Genomic DNA, 27,541 nt, shown 5'->3' with positions numbered 1-27,541 from the left:
CAGGCTAATTATAAATATGAAAATCAGGAACTCATTATTGGGACATTTTCCCCCATAACTTAATTTTTAGGAGAATTTTGTTTTTAAAAAAGTAAACTATGTAAGATTAAAAATTAATTTACTGATTTAAATGCATTGATTTCAGATGCATTTATAAACCTGTGAAAACAGGGGGTGCTGCAGGACCCCCAGCAACCCTAATTCCCTCGCCCCTGGGACTATAAAAATGTATCCACGGTACAAGATGTTAATAAGAACAACTTACATTGTATGCATTCACAATTAGCTGAATAATGTTTTTGGAGTCTTGGTCCAAAATTTCCACTGTAGTCCCAGGGATCAACGCAGTGAGATTCTATGAGTAAAAATACATTAAGAACACATTCAACACAAAACAAAAACAACGATCGAAATAGCTTATGATGAACAAGAGGTACCTTGTAAAGAACATAGTGCCTTTTGGTCACTGCAAAGAGGAGGAAAATATTGTTTTCAGCCAGTTTTTCTCCAAGTTGAGCGAGTGAAGGGTAGTCCTGTGGAGAGACACCGCATGTCCATATATCAGTAAGATACATTCAAGCAATCCCTCACTCCCTACAGCACTCTTTCTGTCAGGAAGTTTGCAAAAGGAAGTCATCGCTCTTCTGATTCCCCTCCACGGTTTCTGTTCTCCTTCCCACCCATTTCCTCTGAATACAGCTACAGGCCTTCTCTGCTGCTACATTGCCTGAGAATCAAGGGAGTTGGTGCTCAATCTCTTTAACCAATGATCAGCGATGTGTTAAGCACATTTGAGTAACGTTTCCTTACAGAACAAGATGGATGCGTAAATATTAAATCCTAGTTTGCAGTAGAAAGCACACCCTGCTTTTGTTTGTATTCCTTCTGGCTGAGGGATCTCTCACACTCAAAACACTCAGCTGCTTTGGATGGAGCCCAAACTCCTAAACGAGCAGCGCATCTGTTCTTGCACTTTTACATAGATGGAGGGAGGGTACCATTTTATCCGATACAAAGCCATAAAAAAAAGCTACGAATATCCAAGAGACATCACATGGTGAAAAGAGAAGGAAACAATAAGTGCACAAAAGCTTCCCATTAAAACTGAATTATCCGCAAATGCCTTTGAAGGTTTCACAATGCTGTTCAGAAAACACAGACCTGCTGGGGTTTTAACCAAGCATTTCAGACAATCATTATGTGTTATCATGAAGCATTTATAGCTGATGGGAGTTATGGGCAAGCAATTAGACATTAAGTACGTTTAAATAAAACAAAAGCTCATTCAGATAGTCTGCAGTTCATTTACCCAAAGCAAATGAACCTGTAGTCTTCACATTTGTTTAGTTCAGCCATTTAGAGTTTCAAGGTATAAAAGCTTTACCATCTTTGTTGAAGCGCTGTACTCGTTCTTGTCGTTCAGGTGACACTGTCCATCGTGAGGCTGCACTAGTCCACCGAGCTTGCCATCCAAAGCCAAGTGAGGGACGTCATCGGTGGCAAACACCAGGAGATGATAGGCTTCTTTCCTCCAGCCAATCTTCTCCTGCCACAATGACACCCAACTCTCATTTATACCAGCCTATATCATTTTGCGCCTCCATACCATGTTCATTTAGTTGTTAAACTGTAATTTTTAATATACAATAATTATTCTAATTAGTTTGTTGCTGTTAGTTGATGGATATAGTTTATAGTTTTATTTATAGTTGATGGATCAGTTCAGTTGTATTACAGTTGTCAGAAAGACATGTCGAGAAACACATTTGTTTAAAAATAAGTAATAGTAGCATAAAGTAGTACATGAAATACAGCATTTTATAATATATCATGCAGTGTTTATGGCCTCATATTAATTTAAAGACTAAATGGATACGTTAAAATATTAATGTCAACACAGGACCATTTAAAATTAACTTTAAAAAAGAAATTAAGGGAAACATGGGTTTTAAATTGGTGACCAGTCATAGATACAAAAAGGACTACTCAAATATCAGACAACACATGCTAACTAGTGCTTTTGATGGATTAATAGCCAAAAACAGGATGTTCAGACAAGAACTGAGAAACACATGGCAAATTCTAAACTAATTACAAGATCTCACTAGTCTCACAAACAAGAACCAGCACTAAAAAAAATATGCGTATAGTAGATAAAGTGGCTTTCCTCTTTCATTCAGTGTAAACCACACAGTCTCTTGCTCTCATGCATGCTGTGATTGTGCCTTTCATGCCAAAGCAAATATTTTTACAGCCTATGATGTCAGGCAATATTAGCGTCTCTTTTAAGACACCCGTATCTCTTCTGAGAAAGCTCAGACAGCAAAGCAAAAAAGGATATCTGATGTCTCAAGACATTCTCGCTTTTCGTTAAATCTTGCTGGACAGGCTTGCCGTCGTTATAGGGAGTTGAAGGAGTCAAAGAAGCTTAATGATGAAGCAGCAGAATGACCAGTCCTGACTGACTGCTTACCTTGCACACTGCAGCCTGCAGAATAGCATCAAACCCCCCCTCTGGTGCATCTCTGTTACGCGACACCATCTGCCTCTGCACTTCTTCGTTGAAACGATCAACCTTGTCCGTAAGAGACAAGAGGTGACGAAAACCAAATGTGGGGACACAGTTTGGGAACAGCTTATATCTGCAAAAAGAAAGGAATGATAAACACCAGGAGCTTAAACAGCAATACTGAAAACATAACAAATGAATCCTAATATTGTGTTTTTTGATATCATAACATATTTTAAATTCAAAGCAGGGAAAAAATTAAATAGATTATTTAAATGTACGTAATATTAGTACATCAACAAAATTCTTCTTTTTAAAGTTTTAAATGTAAACATGTATATTCAAAAACACTTTTTTAATGTAAGTTTTAATGGACGCTATGTTAGGTTATATATAAAATATAGTTTATTTAGTAATATTACTTTATGAAACATTCAAATAATTGAAATTTTATATTATAAATAATGTTTATAATTAAAAATAATATTATAAACATTATTTAAAATATTAAGTGCAGGAAAGAGTAAAGTAACGGGTACTAGTTGCAGAACAACAGACATGCCCAGTTGCTTGTCCCTAGGATTTCTGTTGTGGTACAGTGAGCATTGAAGAGGACTGAGGGCATAACCTACATGGCCACTGATGCATGATGGGCCGCGGGCTGCATGGAGTAATAGCTTCTCTGGGACATGTGCTGTACTGGCTTTGCAACCTCAATCTGCTCTGTCACACTTTTCAAAGTCTACCATTATTTTACATAGGATCAGAATGATAACCACCAGTGACAGCAGGATATTTTTAAAAGGTTCTCTCTGAACTAGATTAAGTTTTGACTTTAGAGTGTGACATAAAACTTTGGATAACAAGAGCAAAATTGTGACATGTAAAGTGCTTTTGAATTTCCAATGATGCACTTTCACCAAGACAAATCTACGCAAAAGCAGGGCTATTTTTAGTAATACAAGGGAAATAAATTCACTTGATATTCACTACCTCAGAAGAGAAAGTAGTGTCTCCAAACGATTCTCCCTAACAAGTAGCTGCTGTTCCTTCCTTACATTGCATAACAAAGGGAATTAAAGGGCAAAAGGTGTAAGCTGCAAAAGGGCAAAAGGTGTTTTTGCATTTGTATTCAGGCATTAGGAAAGCCAATCCCAAACCTGTTTACAGCTCAGATCTGTAAAAGACATCTCTTTCTTACCCATTGCATGGGTTGTCCTGGTACTTGGGGGCTGTGTAGGAGAAGGGTGAGAGGTTCTTATCCACAAAGGAGCCAAAACCAAGGCGAAAGTTACTTGTGAGCTTCCTCATTTCCTCAGCCAGTTTGGTGCCCAGGTTGCGGATTGTGTCAAGATCATCCTTCATGGAGAGCGAGAGGTCCATCAGGTAGTACAAATCAACGGGGTAGTCTTCCACGGGGCGTACTTGTACCTCAAATGAAGTCTGGTCACCTGAAGAATGGGAGTAGGAGTCATTACATCAACATTTAAATTGATATTCAAATAGTTTGCGTTTAATTTTTTCATCAGCAGATGCATACCAGGCCTTAAGCTGAGAGAAATCTTCTGTGGGTATATCTGGATGACATCATACTGGGTCACCCCGGAACCTTTGGAGCTCAGGGGTTTGCTCCGCAACAGAGAGCTGCCACTCCTGGGATTCTCTATAAAAGGAGCATCGCATCCTCTTCTCACTAAGTTCTGGCTAAAGTCACATCGTGAGGTGAGTGTTCTGGCCCGTCCAAAGTCCTGAATCAGGAAAAAAAGATAACTGTGGTAAGCAATGTGAGAAAACCATTAAATAAATGAGCAAACCCACAAATGCAGGGCAATAGAGCCCTAATGCTCTTAGCAACCTGTGGACAGTTCAAGTAAGTGTATTAAAATTCATAAATCAGTGGCCTGTCTGCCTAACTAGACAACATCTGAATGAGACTATGATGCCTATAATACTGTCTAGGTAGGTAGCTCAGTAGGTTGAGACACAGCCACACTCAATCAATGTCTCGCAGAAATATGGGCGCACGCACCTCTTGCGCGCACCAGGCGCAGCTCGGGTGAATGAGGAAACATTCTTCACAAGATGATGCGCTGCCGCTCATGCAAACATTAAGACCTAGAGAAAAAAATAAAGAGGTCAAGGAATTATGAATATGAGCATTTATTCATTTAGCAGACTCTTTTAGATAAAACTGACAACTGATGAATACTACAAACAACAGAAGCGTCGCAATATGGGGGAAAACGAATAAATTAAATAATAAATAAATGCAATTAATTATGACACATTTTTTCAGAAACTAGTGAATTAATCAGTAAATTAATAAAAACAATCTATCTATTAAATTAAATGTTCGTATTTGGTCCTCCAGAGAGACAAGTTCATTTGTCTAAACGAAAGTAGTCTAAGCGTTTTGAGTTGAATACCGATGACATTGTGCTTTCACTAAACACTGCACTTATTCTTAACTTACCATTGACGCTGTGAATAAATATTTCCAAGACCATGTAAACTAGAAGAGCCGGGTGACGTGTAAATGGGCAACGTTTCCACATTATTCCTTGAAAAATCCAAACCCCGTTCAACACCAAAGGAGTTTTTCTGTCCAGTTGTACAAAAAGATTATATTATTTTATGTCGTATTATTTATATCGTGAGTGACTGAAATCTTCTCTTTGTCCATCCTCTCCACATCACAGCGGTACATACATGGCTGAAGTTAGCGTCCAGTGCAGAGAACAGCATTGGTAAACACATGAGTGAAATCCGAGGCGTGATAACGTTACTGCAATCTGAACAATAATCCACATTCGAAGTTATTGTTACTGTCGCACTCTGTCCGAGGTCCAGTGCAATAATTCAGCCTGCACTGTATCCATACCGGGCTTCAAATCTTCAGTCTCAAGAACATTTAAACTTCATGGACAGGATTGTTTTTGTCAATCCTCCGGTTGTTTTCGGCGTAAAAGTTCAATAGTTTAGTGCCTGGCGCGTCCCTCACACATTACTTAAAACTCCGCCCATAGGAGAAAAGACGCGACGTTTTTTCCCAATCAGTTTTCAGACAAGTCCCGCCCCCTGCAACTGGGATTGGCTAGTAGGGGCGACTTCCAAGCATGCTCCGATTGGACCGTGAACAGGTCATTCAAATTTCGTTACAAATCAAAGAAAATAACAATCAGGAGAAGGACGGCGATAGTCGTGTATGAGGGAGAAAACGGCATAAAATAAACTTAACCCTTTAATTAGATGGTCATAGTAACCAGTGCGGGTTCTTTGTTATGGACCTATCAATTATGAGATGCTCTTAAATATAAATCAATATATCTCACTTTAAACTGTCAAATCAGGAAAAATATATCTTGGAGCTTACACAAAGCTCAAAATCTAATTTCATAAGTATTTTGATACGTCAGTAGTACATTAAATATCGAAGTCCTTTAAGATCTGGCTTGGAAAGTTCATCCAGCAGAGTCAGCAGTCATGTGACCATCACTAATTACATCACCACCTGTTCCGCAGTGAGAGCTGTTAAAGTATTAGGTAGCTCAAAGAATATGAAGCTGTTCTGGGTTTTTTTTTTTTCACCAGAGGTATAAAAACGGTTCCCTCACCACTGACCAATTTTACAAATGCAAAATACAACAAAGATAGCACACCTGGCTTGACATTTTCACATTTAAAATTGTTTAGTTCTACACTGAGCCTGGGCTTGCACTAATAAAACCATTAAAGAATTCTCAGGAAAAATTGTTTTATTGAAGAAACATAAGGAAACGTATATATGTTGTTATACAAGTCATAACTCTGGTAATAGCAGAGCTAAAAACCTGAAAAACCTGAAATTCAAAAGCTCTTATTAATTCCTCCATTTCCAGGATTGGTGTTCAACTCAAAGAGGTTTTACAAACAAAGAAATACAACAAAACGGTTGTACATAAAGGTTTGTTGCTAAAATGGAACAGACAACTGAAATCCAGTCATACTGGTCAGGAAACTATTTACAAAGCCTTAACTGCTGATTAAAGCAGCAGACTCAAATACACGTGGGGGTAGAGGCCTGTGTCAGAAGCTCAGAGGTCATATCCACTATAGATCTCAATGGAAGGCCACTGAGAAAGCCCTGATGCTTGGCCCGCAGTTCCAGCAGGGCATCCACGATCCTTTGGCGGCCTACATTTGGGTGGCGCTCCAATAGCCGGGCCATGATTGTGTCAAAGCTTCCCATGGTGGCGTAGTGCTGTGGCACACATGTACCAGAGGCTGTAGGCGAGTCGCACACATTGGTCAACCTGTCCACACTACAGCGCGGACCCTGAGACAAAAACATACGCATGACAGATATTAAGGTTTTGGAACAGAAAATCAAAAGTCTGGAATTAGCAATCATTTAAAGAAACTGTCATTCTGTGTAATATAATAATTTATAATTCCAAAACATTGGAATCAAATTGTAGCCTGCCTGGTAAACTGCATTTCAAGGAATTAAATAGCCTATTAAAATCCCTTACCAGTGACTGAACACTAACTATTTCTGGACACAGCAAACTTACTAAATAGCCTGCCACTTCATACTTACTCCATGTTGTGAACTGTGGGTTACGCCCTTTGGTCCCAGTCCATGCCCTGCAGTTTCTTCTTTATAGGTTTCTGAGGTGCTTTGAGACTGATCGCTCCGCGTAGGCTCAGCTAAAGCAGGCAGATGGAGTTGATTCACCTGGACCGTGTGACCTTGGAGGGAGCGCCCATTCAGATCTTCAACTGCTGCCTTGGCATCGCTGGGGCTCCTGAGATAAACAATAGCTGCCCTACATAAGCACAGACAAGATTGCAGTTCATTAATTATGATCTGTAATGATGTTTGAAAGCCTAAGTATAGTAAAGTATGCTACTGTCAGTTTAAGAACTGTAACCATCAGTTTGGGTGTAAAACTGTAAGCTCTTGTCATTGCACAGTAAAATGAGATTATGAGTTATCATACTAGTTCAGTTAACATGTAATCAAAACAGTTGGTAACATTTAAATACTGGTAAACAGTGTCTAGAGATAGTGTAATGCAGATAATAATATTTAATTTGAAAACAAACTCCAAAAACCTAAAGGGATGGTGGTGTGGATTGCTATTTTATAACTTTGAACAAGTGTTTAATCTCAGCTTGTGGGCATATGTTGGATAAATGCAACACGTTAAGGGAATGCTTACCTCATATTGTTGCTGAAAGTGGAGATGCACACATTTGTGGCATTGTACTTCTCAAACCAAAGCAGCACTTCATGCTACAGAAAATATAACATTTAGTGGTGTCTGCTGCCCTCTGGAGGCCATAATTAACTTTACTGGAAAGTTTACATTTGTGGGCAACCTACCTCAGTGACATTGTCTGGCAAGCATGTAATGCACAAGAGGGAACTTTGTTTCAACTCATCCCCATCAGTCCCTGTAAAAAAGTAGCTTATCAAAGATTATTTACTCAACCAAATCAATCAGCCAATGAGCATTGTTGAAAAAAGAAAGCGATCCACTAGACATCACTGTCACTCAGGGGTGTCATGAATTTAGTATTTTTTGGGGGGCACCACTGGGGGTTTAATAACTAAAAATAACAATTATTATTTATAATAAAACTTTACTTTAGCTTTCACTGTAATAACTGCAATATCATCACATCCAATTATAGGCTAATTTTGAATTATCGAAGCAGAATACATTAATGCATTTACTGTTGCTATTCCAGAATATTAGGCAAAAAAGTCCTCCCTCATTCAGTCTTCCATATATTTTATAGCTTATAGAAACAAACACATTTAGAGCATATAAGCACTGATACAGCAAGGCAAACTGCACCTTATCGCTGTGTTGTACAGCAAACTTAACGTACGCTATGTTCAGTCAATCAATAAATGTCATTTTAACAGAAGGCTTAAAATGTTGTACAATTTTGGACGGTCTCCCCCCAAACAGCTGCACGCGAAAAACTATGGTTTTGCACGAATCGCCTAGACTATGACATGGCATAAAAACTCGAAAAGAAAATCACCAAAGATGACAACTTTGGGGCACTATTCATTTTGTACCTACAATATTCTAAGATTAGAGTCAACTTTACACAATGTGTAGAAGGTATAAAATTAAAAAAAAATATATATATATATATATTTGAAAGGATTATTGCCGCTTCCATAAATCAGTGTGGATTTTACAAACTATAAATGTATTGTCTTGCTAGTGCTTATGTGTTTTTAAATGTCAGAAACCTAAAATAAACCTTATGTGGTTGAAAACACTGAATAGCTGTGATATATGACAAGCTGAGCGCGTCCGTCTCTGGCAGTGCCAGCCAAAGCGCGCACACAGATTTGAATTTAGCAGTTGATCATGTGATGCACTGAACATTCTAATTTACACCGGTGTGATCATACGCTTCAAAGAGTTAATAATACAATTTAAAAATATTGTTTGTCTTTTGGAAGTTGCATTCAAATTCATTTGGCTCAAAAATCTGAGGGGGCACGTGCCCTCAGTTTCAATGGGCAAGACACCTCTGCTGTCACTCATAGTTTCAATTAACCTACTGCACCTTTTTGCTCTCTTTTGTAGTTCATACTTTCCCTCTTTTCATTCGGTTTCTCCGTTTTTCCATCTTGATTTGGAGACCCAAGTTCCTCCTCTGCATCAAACCAAGCGTCGCTGCCACTTGGATCCTTGATGGCACCTACCATAGCATGTATATAAAACACTGTAAATCGATTCCTGTTTATTGCTCTTTCTTCAATCTGATATTCATACCAGGGGTTGTCTCAGTGGAAGTTCCTGGCTTCTTGTGTGAAGAGACCACTTTATCGCTCTTGTTGCCATCACCTTTTGCTTCATCCTATTCAGAGAGGACAAATATTGTACTAACTATTCTAAATGTAACAGATTCATATTTCATGTACAATTATTGATTCGTCACAATTATCAAATAATTGGAAGTATGTGAATTAACTACCGGAGCAGCTTCAGTGTCCTGACAAACTTCAGTGTTCAGTGCTCTCATCTCTTCACTTTCTTCATCCACTTTGTGACCACTTGCAATGGTACTACGCAAAATCATAGAATACATTGCACTTCTGAACATGTATGAGGTCATACACAAACATTAACCTTTTCACATGTATTAAACTATAAAAATTCAGTGTATCAATAGTGTGATGTGCATTAATGCAAAGGCAGACATACTGATTCTATGGGGGGGGGGCAAAATGGAATCCGAAACGGTGTCATTAATACATTTATTCATCTACACAACTGTTCAAAAGTTTGGGGTCAGTGAGATTTTTATAATTTTTTTAAAAGAAGTCTCTTTTTCTTACCAAGTCTGCATGTATTTGTTCAAAAATACAGCAAACCAGTAATCAAGGTTTATTCAAAATTATCAATACATTTCCATGACTTTTGATGCAAATATTCATGACCAACCATTCAATGAAGCATCTATGTACGCATGTAAAATACTTGTTCAAATTTACAGCATCAAATTACCGGAGTTGTACAATACAAACTGAGTGCCTGAGTGTTAATACAAAATAAGCTGCAACTGTGCAAGACGTTACCCCACGCAGAAAACATTATGTCACAAGATGTGAAAATTTAATGACTTTTCAAAACTTTCTGGTTTTATTTATTTTCCATGACTTTTCCTAGGTTTTTCATGACCATACAAACCCAGAGTAATATTGTGAAATATTATTACATTTAAAATAACAGTTTTCTTTTTTACTACATTTTAAAATGTAATTTATTCCTGTAATGGCAAAGCTGAATTTTCAGCATTATTAATTCAGTGACACATGATCCTTCAGAAATCACACTAATATGCTGATTTGATGACCAGTTTTATCATTAATGTTAAACAGTTCAGTTGTGCAGTTTAATATTTTTGTGGATTTCCATGATTCTCTGATGAGTAAAAAAGTTCAAAAGAATTTTGAAGAAAGCATTTATTAATAGAAATCTTTTTGTAAGATTATACATGTCTTTACTGTCACTTTTGATTTTATTCATTAAAATAAAAAGTACACATTTTCCACATATATCTTACTGACCCAAAACTTTTGAATGATAGCATATACATGTGTGCAGATATTTCCAGTTTTTGATTTGAAAATCTAGCAAATAATTGACTGAACATCCTGGCTGTGAAGTGAAATGTGGCAGCACTATGTTTCAGCATTCAAATGAACTAATACCAGGGGAAACTGCTAGAAAATTTACAATTTATGTGAAAAGGTTACTTTTAATGATATTTATTTGACAAATCATGACCACCTACCTTCCTGGACTGTCAAATGAGTCTAAATGGGCCTCAAGCACCTGAAATTAGATCTTATTACCTACTGCTTATATTTCAGATACAATACATTTCCAAATTTAAAAACATTGTCATACCGATGCTGGGCTGTAGTTTGTCCCTGTAGTTATCTTTTCAGAGTCTACTGACAGGGGCTTAAGGTCATCCAGAGGGGTGCCTGCCAGAATCAGTCTCCTCATCTCATTGTAATCTTTCTGTAGTGTATTCAGAGTTTCTGCTATGCTGTCCGGCAGTGCCTCAGTACTGAATTACATACAAAAAACAAACAAAAATAAATAGCTGACCTTAAAGTTAGGATAGAATACCTCAATAGAAAAATATTGAATTCTCTTAATGGAACACTCCACTATTTTTGAAAATGGCTCATTTTCCAAGTCCCCTAGAGTTAAGGCCCTTTCACACCGGACGCAGAACGAAAAAGCGGAGCGGAAAAACGAATATTTCGTGTGCGAATAGTTCGCGTCAAAACCATTCACATCAGCCGCGACGCGAGTTTTCGATGTCTGTGACGTTTCAGAGCTCCAACATTCCAAAACATTCGTGACGACAGCTGAGAAAACACGGAAACTTCATCATCCAGTGAAGACGAGCTTCTCATTTAATTTAAAAGACAGAAGAAGGTTTTGGGTGCACCCAGTCTTAAAGAACATAGAGTCTGAAGGGGAGTATCATGCTAATCTTCTACAGGAGCTAAAACTTTATCATGGCCGGTTCCGCACTTACTTCAAATGTCCGTGGGACAATTTGTGGAGCTCGAGAGAGAGACAGTAGCAGCGCATCTGACGAGACATACACACACTTCAGGAACCAATCGATCCGGAGCAGCTGTTTCCAGTTGTGTTTCCAGTTGAGTCACAATGTAAACATTTAAGTGCCACAGTCGTACTGATGGAAACAGATTCACTTTCCATAGTCGCGGACACGATTAGGTTAGAAAAAAAATCAACGAGTTTTAACTCAAAAGGTTATGTTATCGTTGTCTGTAGCCTACAGTGGGCAAACATCTGCATTTGTACACCTGTACAGCTGTAATCTCATGAGAAATGCGATACCTGGCAAAGGTTAATGTTCATTGAATAGCTAATAACATCAACTGGATATTTCGTGACCTTTGTTTCCTTGTATCTGATTGGTTTAAGCCTTTCTGTCGCTGCGAGTGTTAAAAAAAAAAAAAAAAAAAAAAAAAACGACATCGAAACAAAAAAAATAAACATCGTTTTTTCGCCACAGCACATTCGCGTTCGGTGTGGAAGCACTCATTACACAAACAGCTGATCAAAAAATAAAACCATCGCGCGAATAACTCGCGCGTCAAAATCACGTCCAGTGTGAAAGGACCTTTAAACAGTTGAGTTTTACCACTTTCGAATCATTCAGCCAATCTCCGGGTCTGGCGATAGCACTTTTAGCATATTTCATTGAATCTGATTAGACCATTAGCATCTTGCTAAAAAAAATGACCAAAGAGTTTCGATATTTTTCCTATTTAAAACTTGACATCTACTGTGGTTACATCGTGTTCTATGACCGATGGAAAATGAAAAGTTGCGATTTTCTAGGCCGATATGGCTAGGAACTATACTCTCATTCCTGCGTAAAAATCAAGGAACTATGCTGCCGTACCATGGGTGCAGCGGTGCAATGATATTACGCAGCGCCTGATTCAATGATGTATGCTAAGCTATGCTAAAAGTGCTACCACCAGACCCGGAGATTGGCTGAATGGATTCAAAAACGGTAAAACTTAAGGGGAGTTGGAAAATGAGCCTATTTTCAAAAATAGTGTAGTGTTCCTTTAATACAAATTCTTCCTTGAGCAATCTCTTACCCCAGATGAGCACTTTCACCCAGTGGAGAGGTGAAGTAGCGCCTCCAGCAGTGCTGTTGGCACATGACAAACTGAAGAGCAAGAAGACGCAGCTCTGCTCTTCTCACTCGAGGGCCACAGTCACACCCACAGACTCTCCTGCAGTGGTTACCACCAGGACTTGGACTGAGAAGACACATGAAACTTGACATTTTAAAATGCGTTGCTTCAAAAAAAAAAAAAAAAATGTTTTGATGCAGACAGTACATGGACAAAGCCTGGAGCACCGTTTCACAAAGCTAATAACTGTAATACAAAAGAATTACATATACGCACAAAATATTTTTTATTTATATTATTCAAATCAGTTAAATGATTGATTGCATCATTATCTAGGTCAGCCGGAAGAGGGAACACTTCCCATAACACCTAATGTACTCGTTACATCATAAAAAGAATGGCATCTACGCTAATGTTAGTCTCTCTGTTTATCCCGAGGTTTACTGCAGTCAGTCGGATCTGGGCCGTATCCAGATCAGATGGTGGACCTGCGCCTAGACATGACCAACTCATCCCTGAAGTGTCTGCAGAGACAGTGTCAATTAGACTCCCCCCTGAAATTGCCTCATCAACATGACATCCTCAAACCCGTCTCCGTTGTGATGACTCCGATCTTTCGAATATTCTTATCTAATAATTGCCTCATCGACACGGCATCCTCAATAAACCCGTCTCTGGCGTGATGACTCCGATCTTTCAAATATTCTTATCTAATAATTGCCTCATCGACACAACACCCTCAATAAACCGATCTCCGGCGTGATGACTCCGATCTTTCGAATATTCCGATCTAATATGACTTCTGACCTGTAATGTTGCCAGAATCATAATCATACACTGTTTGTTAATTGGCCAGAGGAGAACTGGCACCCTGACTGAGCCTGGTTTCTCTCAAGGTTTATTTTCCCCCATTATCCCACCTGATGGCGTTTTGGTTCCTTGCCACTGTCCCCTTTGGTTTGGCTTGCTCAGTTAGGGACACTAAATATTCAAATAAATGTTTAACTAAATTACTGATCTGCCTTGTCACTATATGATAATTGAAATCAGTTTTCTCCAGAGCGGCTGTACAGCCAAATCAAATTCTGTTGCATTATTTTCCTGTCTAACACTGTGAAGCTGCTTTGAAACAATCGGCATTGTAAAAAGCGCTATATAAATAAAGGTTACTTGACTTGACAAAGTTGACTTCCTCAAGGGGGCGCTTGAAGTCTCAGAAAGCCAAATCCCCGGATGTTATGTAGCTTAAAGTAGTTTGGACAACATTTTACACTTTTCACAATATATTTTTAGTGTTTCTCAGTGTCATTATTGTAAAAGTTAAATCAAAATAATTATTTAAATATTGATCAACACAGAGCATACATTCGCTTTATGAAGTTTTCGAAGCGTTAAAGTTTTGGTGGAATAGACTTTCAATGGAGGAACAGAAATCTCTCAGGTTTCATTAATAATATCTTTTAAAAGACAAGCAAAAGTCTCAAGGGTTTTTGAGTGAACTAACCCTTTTAGTACATTACCTTGCCTCTCTACTCCTTAGCTGTTTCAGCTCCTTCTCCGTCTCCTTAAGTTTTATGAATTCCTAGGAGTAAATGATCAGCATATCATTCACAACTCATTTGAAAAGATCACAACTCCAAGCGTTCCATTAGGCGCACAAATATACAATACCTCTGTGAGGACATCCAAGTCAGACATGTAGACTTCAGTAATAGTGTTCTTTTCAGATGTGGCCATTTGCACAGTTTGTGTATCTTTCTCATGGCTGACAGCTAGCAAGTCAGTGTCAGTGTCAACGTTTTCCACCTGGAAGATCTGACCAACCTCTGTTGCACATGTAGATGTGAAGCAGGCTCTGAAATCACCACAGGCATCTATTATTTGATCCACAGAAACTGAAGCACCACATTTGGAAGATCCTACATTGATCTCCTCTAAGGGTTGCTCATATCTCGAGTCCTGCTTCTTTTGCAGGTCTTCATGATTGTCTCCTGACTCATCAGCCAGATTGAAAGAATTGCTGAGACAAGAGAAACAATCAGTGGAGTTTGCAGAAGTGGCACTGGCCATGGCGGCATCTGACGTTTCATCTGACAGTTCTGTACTGCCTTTGGTGGCCATGATTGAGTCATTGTAGCCTGCCTCTGTACTTCGGCTGCCATCGCTCCATACAGTGTTGTCTAAGCTGGTGCTACTGAAACTGTAGTATTCTGGCACTGCTTCCTGGTCCAGATTGTGATCATCTGCTTTTTCCATTCGATCATACAATTGGTGTTGGTCATTTTGGATATAGTCATTCCTCTGAACCTGATTTTGCTTGTCTAGCTCCACATCAAGGGAGAAGCTTGCCTGAGCTGTTGTGTCCTTGAAGTGTTTGGTGTCCTCCCTGTTCTCTACTTCTTCCCACAGCTGAGACAGGCACTGGGCATGGGGACACATTCCTTTGCTGTACGAAGGAGACTGTGCAGCAGGGCTCCTATCATACCTCTGTCCAGCTTTTTGAGTGTTTAGGGTACTCTGCATGCACCCAAAATTCATATTTTGCTTTGTGCCGTCACTTTGGGCAGTTAAGACGTTCAGCTCTTCTTTTACACTGTTTGGCAGCAGCTCAAGTTGTTGCTCATTCTCTAAACAAGAAAGTAATAATTAGTATTTTAGCTGCTAGAGAATTTTCAAAAGTCTATGGCAGGACTCAAACATGTCACCTTACCTGACAAACAGACTTTGTCCTCTGAAATTGCAATGTGAATGCCACAACGTCTGCACTTCTTGGTACCAAAAGGACAACTGGTCCTACAGTTTTGACACCAAAATGCACCATAAAATGTTGGGTACACTGACCTAAAACATATAGATATATCAGATATAGATATATCTGCCTCTACATATCGGCCACATCTCAATGTACTTATCAAACGTGAAGTTTGAGGAAGATAAAACATTGTATGCTTGAGTTACAACAACATCCAGTTTCATGACGATAATAGCATGTTTTAGCATTCATCTAAGTGATGCTAGCATGTTTTAGAATGTTTCTAGCATGTTTAGTACTCAATAGCATATTTCGAGTACTTCCTGTTGCCAATGGGTGGCACTATTACTATAACTGAATACTGTCATGTAGATGTGTTCAGGGCAGGACTCTCCTCAACATGTGAAATTTAGGGCAGATCGGACATTGTATACCTGAGTTACAACAACTTCCTGTTTCGTGGCATTAATCGTATACATTAGGACTTAGCCAAGTGTTGCATGATTTAATGTGTTTCTAGCATGTTTGGTTCTTCGTTGCATATTTAAATGCGTTTCAGGGAGTGAATTACAGTGTAAAGCATGCCATTTCCTGTTGCCAGCAGGTGGCACTATGACTAACTTAATATTGTCATGTAAATGTCTTCAGGCCAGGACAATAAAACATGTAAAGTTTGGGGCAGGTTGGTCATTGTATATTCGAGTTACAACAACTTCCTGTTTCATGGCGAAACATTGAATTTTGTCAGGCCGCCACGTACACAACCTTCAGCGAAAACTCAAGATTTTCGCAATTTAATGTCGCAAAGGCCTTTAGATTAGACTGACCAAATATGATGTTTATCTGATCAAATCTCTAGGTGGAGTTTGTTACAGTACAAAGTCTGGAAATGGCAAAATATATCACTTCCTGATGGGTTTTCAGATTTTGCTCCCAGGGACTTTTTTTGTAGGTATTGGGATGTTACATTTGTCTACCGAATTTCATACTTGTGCGTGAAACGTAACGCGAATGTCGCTTAATTTAAATTTTGTAGGTGGCACTATCAAGCCATTTTGGCATACCTAATTCTGAAACCCATATCAGATGTAAATTTTCATCACTTCTGACGCACATGCAAAGTTTAATGAGTTTTCGAGCATGTTTAGGCCCTCAAATGCGATTAATTTCGGAAAAGAAGAATAATAGACAGAGACAGAAAAGATTAGTTCACCTCTCGAGTCTTCGGGTTTGAGTCGTTCGTTCAAGTCCCCATAGGCTTAATGCAGAAACAGAAAAGATTAGTTAATCTCTCGAGCCTTCGGGTACAAGTCCCGTTCTTTTGTCACGTGACAGCCATGTTGGATTCAGAAATTAGTTCATTCACAACCTTCCTTACAAACAAGTGCATAGTTTTTTGTTTGTTTGGTTCAGTTTTTTAATTGATTTTCCTATGAAGACACATTGGTTTGGTTAGAATGGATAGGCATAACAAAGGTTTATTGCACATATCTTCTGATAATTTTATAATTAGGGCCCAAGCACCGATGGTGTGAGGACCCTATTGGAATTGCTCTCTGTTTATAATAAATAAATTACAACATGCAGGCAATAATATGAATGTAATGTTGTACATGTTGCGAGACACTGAACCGGGACGCGCTCACGTGACAAAACAACGAGACTCGTACCCGAAGACTCGAGAGGTGAACTAATCAATTCTGTTTCCGCACTGCGTGCATTGCATATGAGGCTGTCACGGCCCAGATCAGACATGATGACGGAACTAATGACTCGAACCGAAGACACGAGAGGTGCATTAATCTTTCTAGGGAACAGATATGTTTAAATGTGACAAAAGAAAGAACGATTTGGATCGGGAGGTGAGGTGAACTAACAGACTCCGGGCTCGTCATTAATGCTTGTCTGGGACAGGTGGATTTTTTTGAAGGGGCAAGTGAAAGAATTTTACTTGCCCGACCGAACAAGCTGATTAAAACGTAAATAACAAAAAATAACTAGGGAATCACAAAAATGCAAGAATGATTCTGCATTCATTAGTGTAAGTGGCGATTGACAGTGAATAATAATATATAATGTAGGGATGCACCGATATGAACATTTTGGCCGATACCGATAACCGATAATTCTTAATATTTGAAAGCCGATAACCGATATATTGGCCGATAAATCTTAATACAAATTTTAATAAACTCTGAGAGCCTGATTACAAAAACAAAAGGCTCACCATTAAAAGCCATGTCCCAAACACTTCAACATAAATCAAACCTATACACTACAGTAGCCTATTTGAACCAGTGTGAGATTCCTTACCTTTTCAAATTAATTTTACACTCCTATGGCCAAATATTTTTTTTTAACACTTTACAATAAGGTTTAATTTTGGTTAGTATAAGTTAACCAACAATGAATGAACAATACTTCAACAGGATTTATTAATTTTAGTTCATGTTAATCTCAACATATTCAGACCCAAAGTTGTGTCTTTTAACATTAGGTATGAACTGTGAATGGACTGTTACAAAACACAAACATTTTATTACTAAAAGAAACAAAGGTTATTGCTCTCTGTTTGTTAATGATAGTTAATGCATTAATAAAATGAGACCTTATTTGTAAAATGTTACCAAAAATTATATTGTCTAAAAAATAAAAATAATATACCTAAATAATGCAAACAAGTAATTGAACAGCATTACTTAGGCTGCATAATAAAGAATCAGAATGCAAGTGCATGAAATAACCTCCGCACAGACGATAAAGAAATGGTTTTAATCAAACCATATTGTTGATGGAAATGATACGAGAACAATAAAAGTGCTAATTATAAAAAATAATGCTTCTGTGTTTTTGAAAAAAAAAAAAAGTTTAATATTACAGTAATAGTAAACATCTGTAATATTAGTCTAGTCTATTAGGAATAATGTTGCTGTTTGAGAGCGCGCTGAAGCTGGAGAGAATGAACGAACAACCATAAACTGAAGCGCTTAGAAGTTTAATTAACAACTAAACGCATCATATATGAGTACAATCAGATATTTATACAAAATAAATATAATATTACAACTTATATTAGCACAAAATCACGCATAGGTGAAGGGTTATAACTCCTGTGGATGCTCTTCCCCTGTTTGAGAGCGCGCTGAAACTGAAGATGATCACCGGTACAGTGAAGCACTGCGGGTTATTGACTTAACGAAACACATCCTATATGACTTTAATCAGATGTTTATACTACAAAAACGTAATATTACGACTTACATATGCTTAAAATGACGCGAATGCACAAGCGAACTTGACTGTGCTGGTCAGAATGCGTTGTTGACGCTTCCCACAACAGCGCGCTGAAAAACAATTAAACCCAGAGAATTCACTACGTTTTATAACAGAAATATTCTCATTGCAGTGTTATGTATAGGACAGTCCCAGTAGTTATTAATGCTGTGCATTTCTGTTTGAAATGCGCGCGCCGGTACAATGAAGTGCTTTACTGCATCGTTAATTAACTCAACCAAACGCATCCTATATGGGATTATATACACAAAATAATAAATATAATATTACAACTTACAATGGCACAAAAGGCTGTGAATGCACAAGCAAACTTGACTGTGCTCGTCATGAAGGTGTAACTCCGTGGGCGCGCGCTGAAGCTAAAGACCGGTACAAGGAAGTGCTTTACTGCATCGTTTATTTACTCAACCAAACGCATCCTATATGATATTACATACACAGAATAATAATAAATATAATATTACAACTTACAATGGCACAAAAGGCTGTGAATGCACAAGCGAACTTGACTGTGCTCGTCATGAAGGTGTAACTCCGTGGGCGCGCTCTTCCCTCAACAAACGCGCTGAAACACACCGCTCTTTTACAGCCTATTCTATTCTCATTATCATTTTATATAGATTATAGAAGACTTGCGCTGCACATGTTGCACATAACTGTATTTTCCTTTTCGAAGTGATTCCAAACATATTTAGAGCAATTCAAACCCATCATGGTGGACAGCGCGTCCGTCTCAGCTGAAGGAAATAATACATTATCTATCGGCTTGACTATATCGGTCAAATTTTCTTATTGGACCGATAACGATAACATCAAAAATAATCATTTATCGGCCGATAACGATATGTTGCCGATATATCGTGCATCCCTAATATAATGTATAATGAACTGATGGTAACAGGGTTGTGCTGTTGACGCTCGCGCAGCCTCTTGAGGAGAAATCAAAACAAATGTGCGCCGCTCACACAGAGAAACTCAGTTAACACACTGCAGTAAAAAATTTGGAGTTTATTTATATTTATAACATATGATACAGTTGCAACCTCACATTACCAAGAGTGCTGTTTTCCCATTGTTGAATACCATCACGATTTAAAATGTGACACTGATTTTATATGACAGTTCCATAAATAATTCATTAAAGGGTTAGTTCACCCAAAAATGAAAATTCTGTCATTAATTACTTACCCTCATGTCGTTCGACACCCGTAAGACCTCCGTTCATCTTCAGAACACAAATTAAGATATTTTAGTTGAAATCTGATGGCTCTGAAAGGCCTCCATTGGCACAATGCACTTTACACTCTCAAGACCCTTAAAAGGTACTAAAGACGTCGTTACAAAGTCCATCTCACTACAGTGGTTCTACAATAACTTTATGGAGTGACGAGAATAGTTTTTGTGCGCAAAAAAACCCTAAATAACGACTTATATAGTGATGACCGATTTCAAAACACGGTATCATGAAGCTTCGAAGCGTTATGAATCAGTGAGTCGAATCATGATTCGGATCGCATGTCAAACCGCCAAACTGCTGAAATTTGGCGATCCAAACTGCTGAATCGACTCACTGATTCATAACGCATCGAAGCTTCATGATGCCGTGTTTTGAAATCGTCATCACTATACAAGTCGTTATTTAGGGTTTTTTTGCGCACAAAAACTATTCTCGTCACTCCATAAAGTTATTGTAGAACCACTGTAGTGAGATGGACTTTGTAACGACGTCTTTAGTACCTTTTAAGGGTCTTGAGAGTGTAAAGTGCATTGTGCCAATGGAGGCCTTTCAGAGCCATCAGATTTCAACTAAAATATCTTCATTTGTGTTCTGAAGATGAACGGAGGTCTTACGGGTGTCGAACGACATGAGGCTAAGTAATTAATGATAGAATTTTCATTTTTGGGTGAACTAACCCTTTAACATCAAATCGCTTATATTTTAGATGCAATATTGACTGTTTTTGTTCTATTTCAACAGCAAAAATAGTTCCAGACAAAGATCACAGCAGAACCATAACGCATCTCACAGCAACAGTGTGTTACTGAATGATTCAGCGTTTTGAACGAATCGGTTGAATCAAAGATTCAATGAACTATTCATAAACAAACGCCTAATTCTTGAATGAATCAGCCATTTGAACGAATCGACTCAATGACTCACTCATTAAGACGGTCACCGGCCGCCACCTACTGGCAGTTTAGTTTCATGTTTAAACATTCTTTCCAACTTTTCTTATTTGTATATTCAAAAAATATTTACAACAACCTCAACATTATTTAATACAGTTGTTTTTCAGTATAAATTATTTAATTTGATTGATAACAGCCCCATAGTGTCTTAATCTAGTTTAATTTATTGATCAAATTTAAGAATATAAAATTAAAGCTGAAGCATAGCCTATATTTAATAAGATTATGGGGAAAAAATGCCCTTTATAGAAGGTAAAAATATCACAAATATGCCGATTTAAAATATGTCAAAGCTGATTGAACACTGGTGAGAATATTGCTTCAGAATAAGTTACACACACAAAAAAAGTAATAAAATAAAAATTTCCGGACAAGCACATTTTTTACTCTGACAAGTGAATGACAGATTTACTTGTCCAAAGGACAAGCACGTTAACAGGCTTAATGTCGAGCCCTGAAACTGCATAAAACATTAAATGTAGTATTTAGCAAATCTTAAAATGAATATCTATTCATCACACTGTACGTTATAATGTGATTCCTAAATTCACTTTTAACATTTAAAATTACAGATTTTATTTTTCAGGGATCCCTTTATTTATTTAAATTAAATACAGAATTTTAAAATTGGTTATGGCTGCTATTGGTTACCAGCCAAAACATTAAAATCATTGATGTCTTATCAACATCATAATATTAGGGATTAAATGGTATGGAAATTTCACATCACGATTATAGTGACCCAAATTATCACGGTTATCAATATTATCACGGTTTTGTTCAATTGAGATGAAAGTTTGTTTTCAGATGCACACACTTAAAACAATTCAACAAGTTTTATATATGAAAATCAACAAACAACAAATAAATCAAGCAGCTCTATGCACTTTTTTAAGCAAGATTCTATTCTATGGGATTTCCTTCCTTATAATGGCCGTCGTCAATAGCAACGCATAACGCATAAATAATAATAATTTGGTATAAATATAATCTCTAATATTATCTCTGCAAACATATTCTCAAGCAATATTCTCAGTGTTCTATCAGCTATGACGCATTTAAATCTAGCATATTTTGTGTAAGAGCCCAAACAGTATCCTAGTGAAATAATGCATATCCATATTTTCATATGATTTGACAGTTTATTTTATTAAATATCAAAAGGTGTGCATCATACCGGACACCTAGATGAACACTTTACAGTCAGTTTTATGACTGCAAGTCATTCTCTTCAAATGCTATTGAAGTTAGAAACGTGTATAACGTTACCAATGTTATGTGTAACTTTAGAGACGGTCCCTAAATTCTCCAACTTTATGCCAGTCATATCAGATGCGCTGTGGTTCTGCTGTGTTTGTTTGAAACCATTTTCGCAGCTGAAAAAGAACAAAAACAGTCAACCACTGTATGATGAGTGAATCTCCTGCGTACATCCCACGTTTATCTCTGCTTTGAGAGATTTCAGTGAGAGAGAGCGCGCTCTGAACAAAACTCCGGCTAATCTGAAACGCCTCTGATTATGAGACATTGCATTCATAAACTCAATAGAAACACGTGTGATTGGTTATAATGCGCAACGCGATTATAACAGATGGCTTTTGAGAAGACTATAATAAGTTCAACCGCCAAAGTGGCTAGTGTCGTGTGCAGCCGAAATATACCTGCAAATGGCGGTTGTTAATGTCAAGCCCTGATTATTATCGCTTACATGTCACCCTAGTCTTGTCTGAACTTGTTTGTTCGTCTTTAGCTCAAGCTTTGCATTATTATTTCCCAGACGTAGTTTTGGTATTGAGGTCAAAGTCCACTTGCCTTGCGTTTGTAGTTTTGAAGTGTTTCCCCCTATTACAGCGACTTTCTACTTGAGGGTGACCATCTTCGATTAAGTTTCCCTCAGGACTTTTGTAAAAGCCAAAATATGACCATATGCGATTTGATCCTTTTAGAAGGCTGAAAAATCTCCCGGTGCTGTCACTGTCATCTCTTCTCATTCAAAAACAGCGTTGCGCGCTGCGCCAGCACCAGACTGACACTGACTGGACAAGATTTACCGCAAGTTTTCAAAATTGTGATAATCACATTTTAAACGATACTAACCGCCACTGGTTTATCGTGAAACCGGTAATCGTTTCATCCCTAATTGTGATGTACATCAAAGTGAAATGGAAAAGAAACATATATAGGATGAGACTTGTTTCTATCAATCAGTTTTTGATTAGATGGAGGAAGATCTGAATGCACGTTTGCTTGCTCGACTGCGGGGGCAGGGTTTATGGGATCAGATTCCCGCCTAATGTATTACGGTCACACATCAAAAAACAATAAGCGTGAATCAATATTTTTTTACATGCATTTTTAAAATTACGCACAAAACTGAAAATTCAATGCAAAGTTAACCAGAATCACAAACAACACAGTCACAGAAATATGAATAAATTTATAGCCAGCCAAGCGTCAGAGATCACGTTCATTTGACTGCTTTAATTGTGAGAAGCCCCCCTAAAATGTCTATCATACAAAATAATAGAGTCCTAAGAGTATATTCATAATACAATAATGTATTTCCTTGCAGATATAGTGATAGAGGACATGTTATACTCGTAGCTCTACAGCGGCTGGCTGAACTGCGGCATGAGTCGCATTGGAGTGACATCAACTTCCCTCTTCGATTGATTGGCTAGACTAGAGGATGAGCTGTCAATCTAGAACTAGTGGACCAATGGTGATGCTAAGACCCGCCCTAATTTACATGAAACTAACCGCAACAATTGGAAACGCAAGCGCAGAATGTGGAAACAAGAGCAAAGGAGAAAAGAGCATGGACATACAAAACATTTTAAATAAGAGTAGAAAACATGATTGTGAGTGATTAAGATAATTTTTAATTCATGATTCAGTTGAGCAACATAATTTTAAACTTGTTTAAAAGTTTGATTTACACTTATTATTTTTATTATTTCCGTGACTGCGTTGTTTGTGATTCTGGTTAACTTTGTATTGATTTTTCCGTTTTGTGCGTCATTATTTTCACATGTGTTTTTAACATTTTGATTCACGCTTATTATTTTTTGATGCGTGACCGCAATACATTTAGCCTGACGTCGTCATACTCAATTCTAGTCAGAATTTGAGTCTGATACTGCTCCGTTGGGCTGTGATTATGGGGCGTGTTTCAACCGAACCAGTAAAGACCTCAATTGGATAGACCTACAACCAATCAGAGCAACGGAGCGACGCAAAACGTTAGTTATCAAATGTCAACAGAACTCAACTGCACTGTGTTGCCATGTCCGCGGGTTGAAGCGACCCCAATTATGTGATATACAGACCCAGGAATGCAATTTTTAGCAGGCAGCCCTGCCAAAATAACACATATTTTAACCCCCAAATGCCTTTTTTCCCGGAGAACCCCCGGGTTTACTGTTTATCATCTGTCCATCATCGTCTAAAGCCCGCCCTGACAATTTCATTGGTCCGAACAGTTTCTGTTCGGGCATAATTACTTCTCTACCGATCAAGTCCAGACCGAACTGCCCGAGTAAAAATGTTGTGGGCGGGGCTAAGTTCGGCTGGCATCCAGGCTACAATACATTAGGTGGGAATCTGATCCCATACGATTTAAGTGGACTAAATCAGTGTTTCCCAACCGGGGTGCCGTCTGACGAGAGCAGGGGTGCCGTGTAAAAGTCCTGCAAATAATTATTTTTAAAAAATGCACATTTTTCAAATAATTCTCTCTTTGTAAACTTTGTTCAATGCATGCGATATGCACCCGGATGTTCGAATATGACCAGTCATTTTTGCCGTCATCACCCGGGTGTAGTGCCATAAGACGCGAATGAGAAGTGGCGCACGCTGTGAGAAAATTTGTCTCTGTGCACTCATCCGAAAGCGCGCACACGTCTCACAGTGCGCAAATATTGAGTTCTCTTTCAAGTCTTGCTCTTGAACGGACAAACTCACACAAAAAGTATGTCAACATGTCCATCTTGAGTATTCTAGCAGACATAGTCTGTATATGCCTTAAGTAAACTTTATACAGTCGAGAAAGACAGCACATATTTGTGCATTAGGTCTTAAAGGGGCAGTAGCCTTTACTGCTGTCTGTTTAAAGTCAAACAACAAAAGACAAGGACATCACTCACCGCTCTTGATTGAATAGCTTTTGTAAGTTTAATCAGACTAATCTTTAATTTATACACTCAAATATGCAATATTATTTTACATTTGATCAATTTCTGTACCTGAAAACTTGTTAGACGTACCTGAAAAACCTGAAAAGCATAGTTTATTTTATTAGTATCTTTGCTCAATAGTATTTATTTGTGCTGCTGCTTGTATTTAAATTATTTGTTCTTATTATTTTCTTTATTTTTATTTGACAGTAGTCTTTTTTTCCTGAACATAGCAAATACTGAACTGTACCGAAACGATGAACCTAAAACCGTGATACAAACCGAACCATGAGCAATCTGTACCATTACACCCCAAGCGTAACGTATGCGATGGGGTGCCACAAAATGGAGAACATTTTCAAAGGGTGCCATGACTGAAAAAAGGTTGGGAAACACTGAACTAAATAATTGGAGAAGTTCAGCATAAGTCACCAGAGAGAAGTCGTTTCACCAGAAGATTGAGTAATGGCATTTTTATTAGTTAAAACTATTTTTTTAATTACATATGCATGGATTAATTATCAATTAGATCAATAGCATGCATTTAGAAAATATTATGAATTTTCATTTCAAGCCAACTTTAATATTGGTGAATCCCTAGCACCAGTTATAAAATGTATGATTAATAAAGCATTATGAACTAAAAAAACTACAGAAAAATTATACAAACTCGAAAATTAAAACTCACCTGTTTGATGACATAGTTGTTGGAGGGGGAACACAGTTTCTTCTGGCATTTGCTAAATTAGAAAGATATACATTTTTTTGTTTACATATGCAGAATGCTTGCTCTGACAAAAAAAATATATAGTCCAAGTAATGTTTTACCAACTGAACTCACGTTTCACATAAACGTACTGTCTGGCTACTTCAAGTGCAGGGTGGTTCATTAAAAATGGGAGATACCCTCCATCTTCTGTCAATGAGAAAGCACAATTTCCCATACATTTCCAAAATTGCCCATACATTTTGGATTATAAATGGTAATTTTATCCTTTCTATGCCCCTACGTTGTATTAAGGTACTGTCCTCTACTGTTAAACATTGGAACCATCCAAGCAACTTTGGATCACTGAGTTCCAGGTAAACATTGGCCCAGACAAGCTCGAAAAGTGACCTATAAGAAGCACAATTAATTTAAACATCAGAGGAATGTACAGTGGTAACTTAGTTCAAATTGTACTGATTCAAAGTTCAATGCTTACAATGCAAGCACACTGATTTGTAGGAGTAAGAGATGATATGTGAAATTTCTTATTGAAAGTTTAAAGCAAATGAATTTGATCAACCATTGCTTACCTCCTCAACAGAAACTTCCTTCCTTCAATGGTATACAATGGATCGTTGTGAAAGCCTTGAGAGATGTGAAAGAAATTCAGAAAAAAAGATCAACAGAAACGGTTTGCAAAATGAGTGACGTTAAGTTATTAACGTTACCGAACAACTAAGTTAGCCACAATAATGATGAACACCGCCCTTCTATAACCTACATTTCTGTCAATTAATGGCATCTATATCAGACATTACACAAATTTTTGTCCAACCAGTTTACATATGAGACATAAATAGCTTCTCTATATTGTCGTCAGGTCATTTTATACCAAATTTTGAGGAGTTGTCCGTTGATGTGATGCGCTCGATGTTACAGATGCGCGCGCAGCCAGGCACAAAATGTCGTCGAGGTTTATCGATCTTTTTTCAACGCAGAAGAGTTTTTTTCTTCTAGACTTCCCATTCATAAATATGTACGATTAGGATAATCTATTAAAGTAATATGACCACAACCAGTTTGTAGTAAAACGTTTTACGGGTTTTGAGTTTTTCAAATTAAGAAAACTCAATAAATGGGAGAAGTCAAAGTTGGTAAACCGGTGTAACTTACTGTGGAATAAAGAGAGGGCCGTCATGTAACGTTAAGTTACTACTCAAAGAGACCACAAATGACCAACCCCAATCCGACAGTATTGCTTCTTTAGGCTCGAACTTACCTACAAAACCGTTCACTGCATTATATGCATATTGGTCAAAGGGAATGAGTGGCCACATGGCTGTGGCAGAACGATCCTCATATGTGACGAACGGTACGACGACAGGTGGAGGATACCACATTTGGAACATTTAAAAGATCCAATTAAAGAAAAAGTCAGTTATACTATGTTTGCATCGCTATTTATCGCCAACTAAACAGTTAAGCGTGTCCGCATGTCCACCACCTCAGAGAAAGCGCCCTCTCAATAATTAGCGCACCTGCGCATGTATGTCTATGATCAACAGGCGCCAGTACAATGAAGCACGACAGGAGAATAATAATTATTATTGGCGTTTTTGTGTTATTACCTAGATGATTTAGACTAGCCATAACAGTTGTGTGTTGTGACGGTTAAAGTAAACAAGCAGCAGGA

The 27,541-nt window shown here is 37.9% G+C and overlaps 2 protein-coding genes across 5 annotated transcripts in view; both read right to left on the bottom strand.

Annotated features, from left to right (window-relative positions):
- Positions 1 to 5,533, bottom strand: part of itgb5 (integrin, beta 5) — a 44,068-nt gene extending 38,535 nt beyond the window's left edge. The window contains exons 1-9 of one of the 4 annotated variants that reach the window (XM_079821275.1): positions 5,219 to 5,533; positions 4,983 to 5,110; positions 4,539 to 4,624; positions 4,050 to 4,257; positions 3,711 to 3,960; positions 2,474 to 2,642; positions 1,385 to 1,546; positions 438 to 533; positions 266 to 355 (exon numbers count right to left, since the gene is read on the bottom strand). In XM_079821275.1, coding sequence (XP_079677401.1) covers positions 266 to 355; positions 438 to 533; positions 1,385 to 1,546; positions 2,474 to 2,642; positions 3,711 to 3,960; positions 4,050 to 4,257; positions 4,539 to 4,624; positions 4,983 to 5,110; positions 5,219 to 5,319 — 1,290 coding nt within the window. In that variant the 5' untranslated portion in view covers positions 5,320 to 5,533. Of the gene's footprint in view, positions 1 to 265; positions 356 to 437; positions 534 to 1,384; positions 1,547 to 2,473; positions 2,643 to 3,710; positions 3,961 to 4,049; positions 4,258 to 4,538; positions 4,625 to 4,982 lie in introns of all 4 variants that reach the window. The other 3 variants (XM_079821276.1, XM_079821274.1, XM_079821273.1) reach the window with 3 other exon arrangements.
- A 1,012-nt stretch (positions 5,534 to 6,545) lies between these two features.
- On the bottom strand, positions 6,546 to 27,248 carry rbm44 (RNA binding motif protein 44; the record flags this gene model as incomplete). The annotated part of the gene is made up of 18 exons (XM_079820682.1): positions 6,546 to 6,824; positions 7,089 to 7,317; positions 7,714 to 7,787; positions 7,878 to 7,948; positions 9,089 to 9,223; positions 9,298 to 9,382; positions 9,500 to 9,590; positions 10,823 to 10,863; positions 10,939 to 11,104; positions 12,690 to 12,827; positions 14,249 to 14,310; positions 14,400 to 15,355; positions 15,439 to 15,569; positions 25,828 to 25,879; positions 25,981 to 26,055; positions 26,150 to 26,256; positions 26,439 to 26,493; positions 27,128 to 27,248. 18 exons carry the CDS (start codon positions 27,246 to 27,248, stop codon positions 6,546 to 6,548), a joined length of 2,868 nt encoding a protein of 955 aa, XP_079676808.1.
- Positions 27,249 to 27,541: the final 293 nt, after the last annotated feature.

This window comes from Gobio gobio (assembly GCF_949357685.1).
Source record: "Gobio gobio genome assembly, chromosome: 7".
Lineage (NCBI taxonomy): Eukaryota > Metazoa > Chordata > Actinopteri > Cypriniformes > Gobionidae > Gobio > Gobio gobio.
The sequence above is the reverse complement of the archived record's forward strand: the minus strand, read 5'-3'. Positions and strand labels throughout refer to the sequence as shown.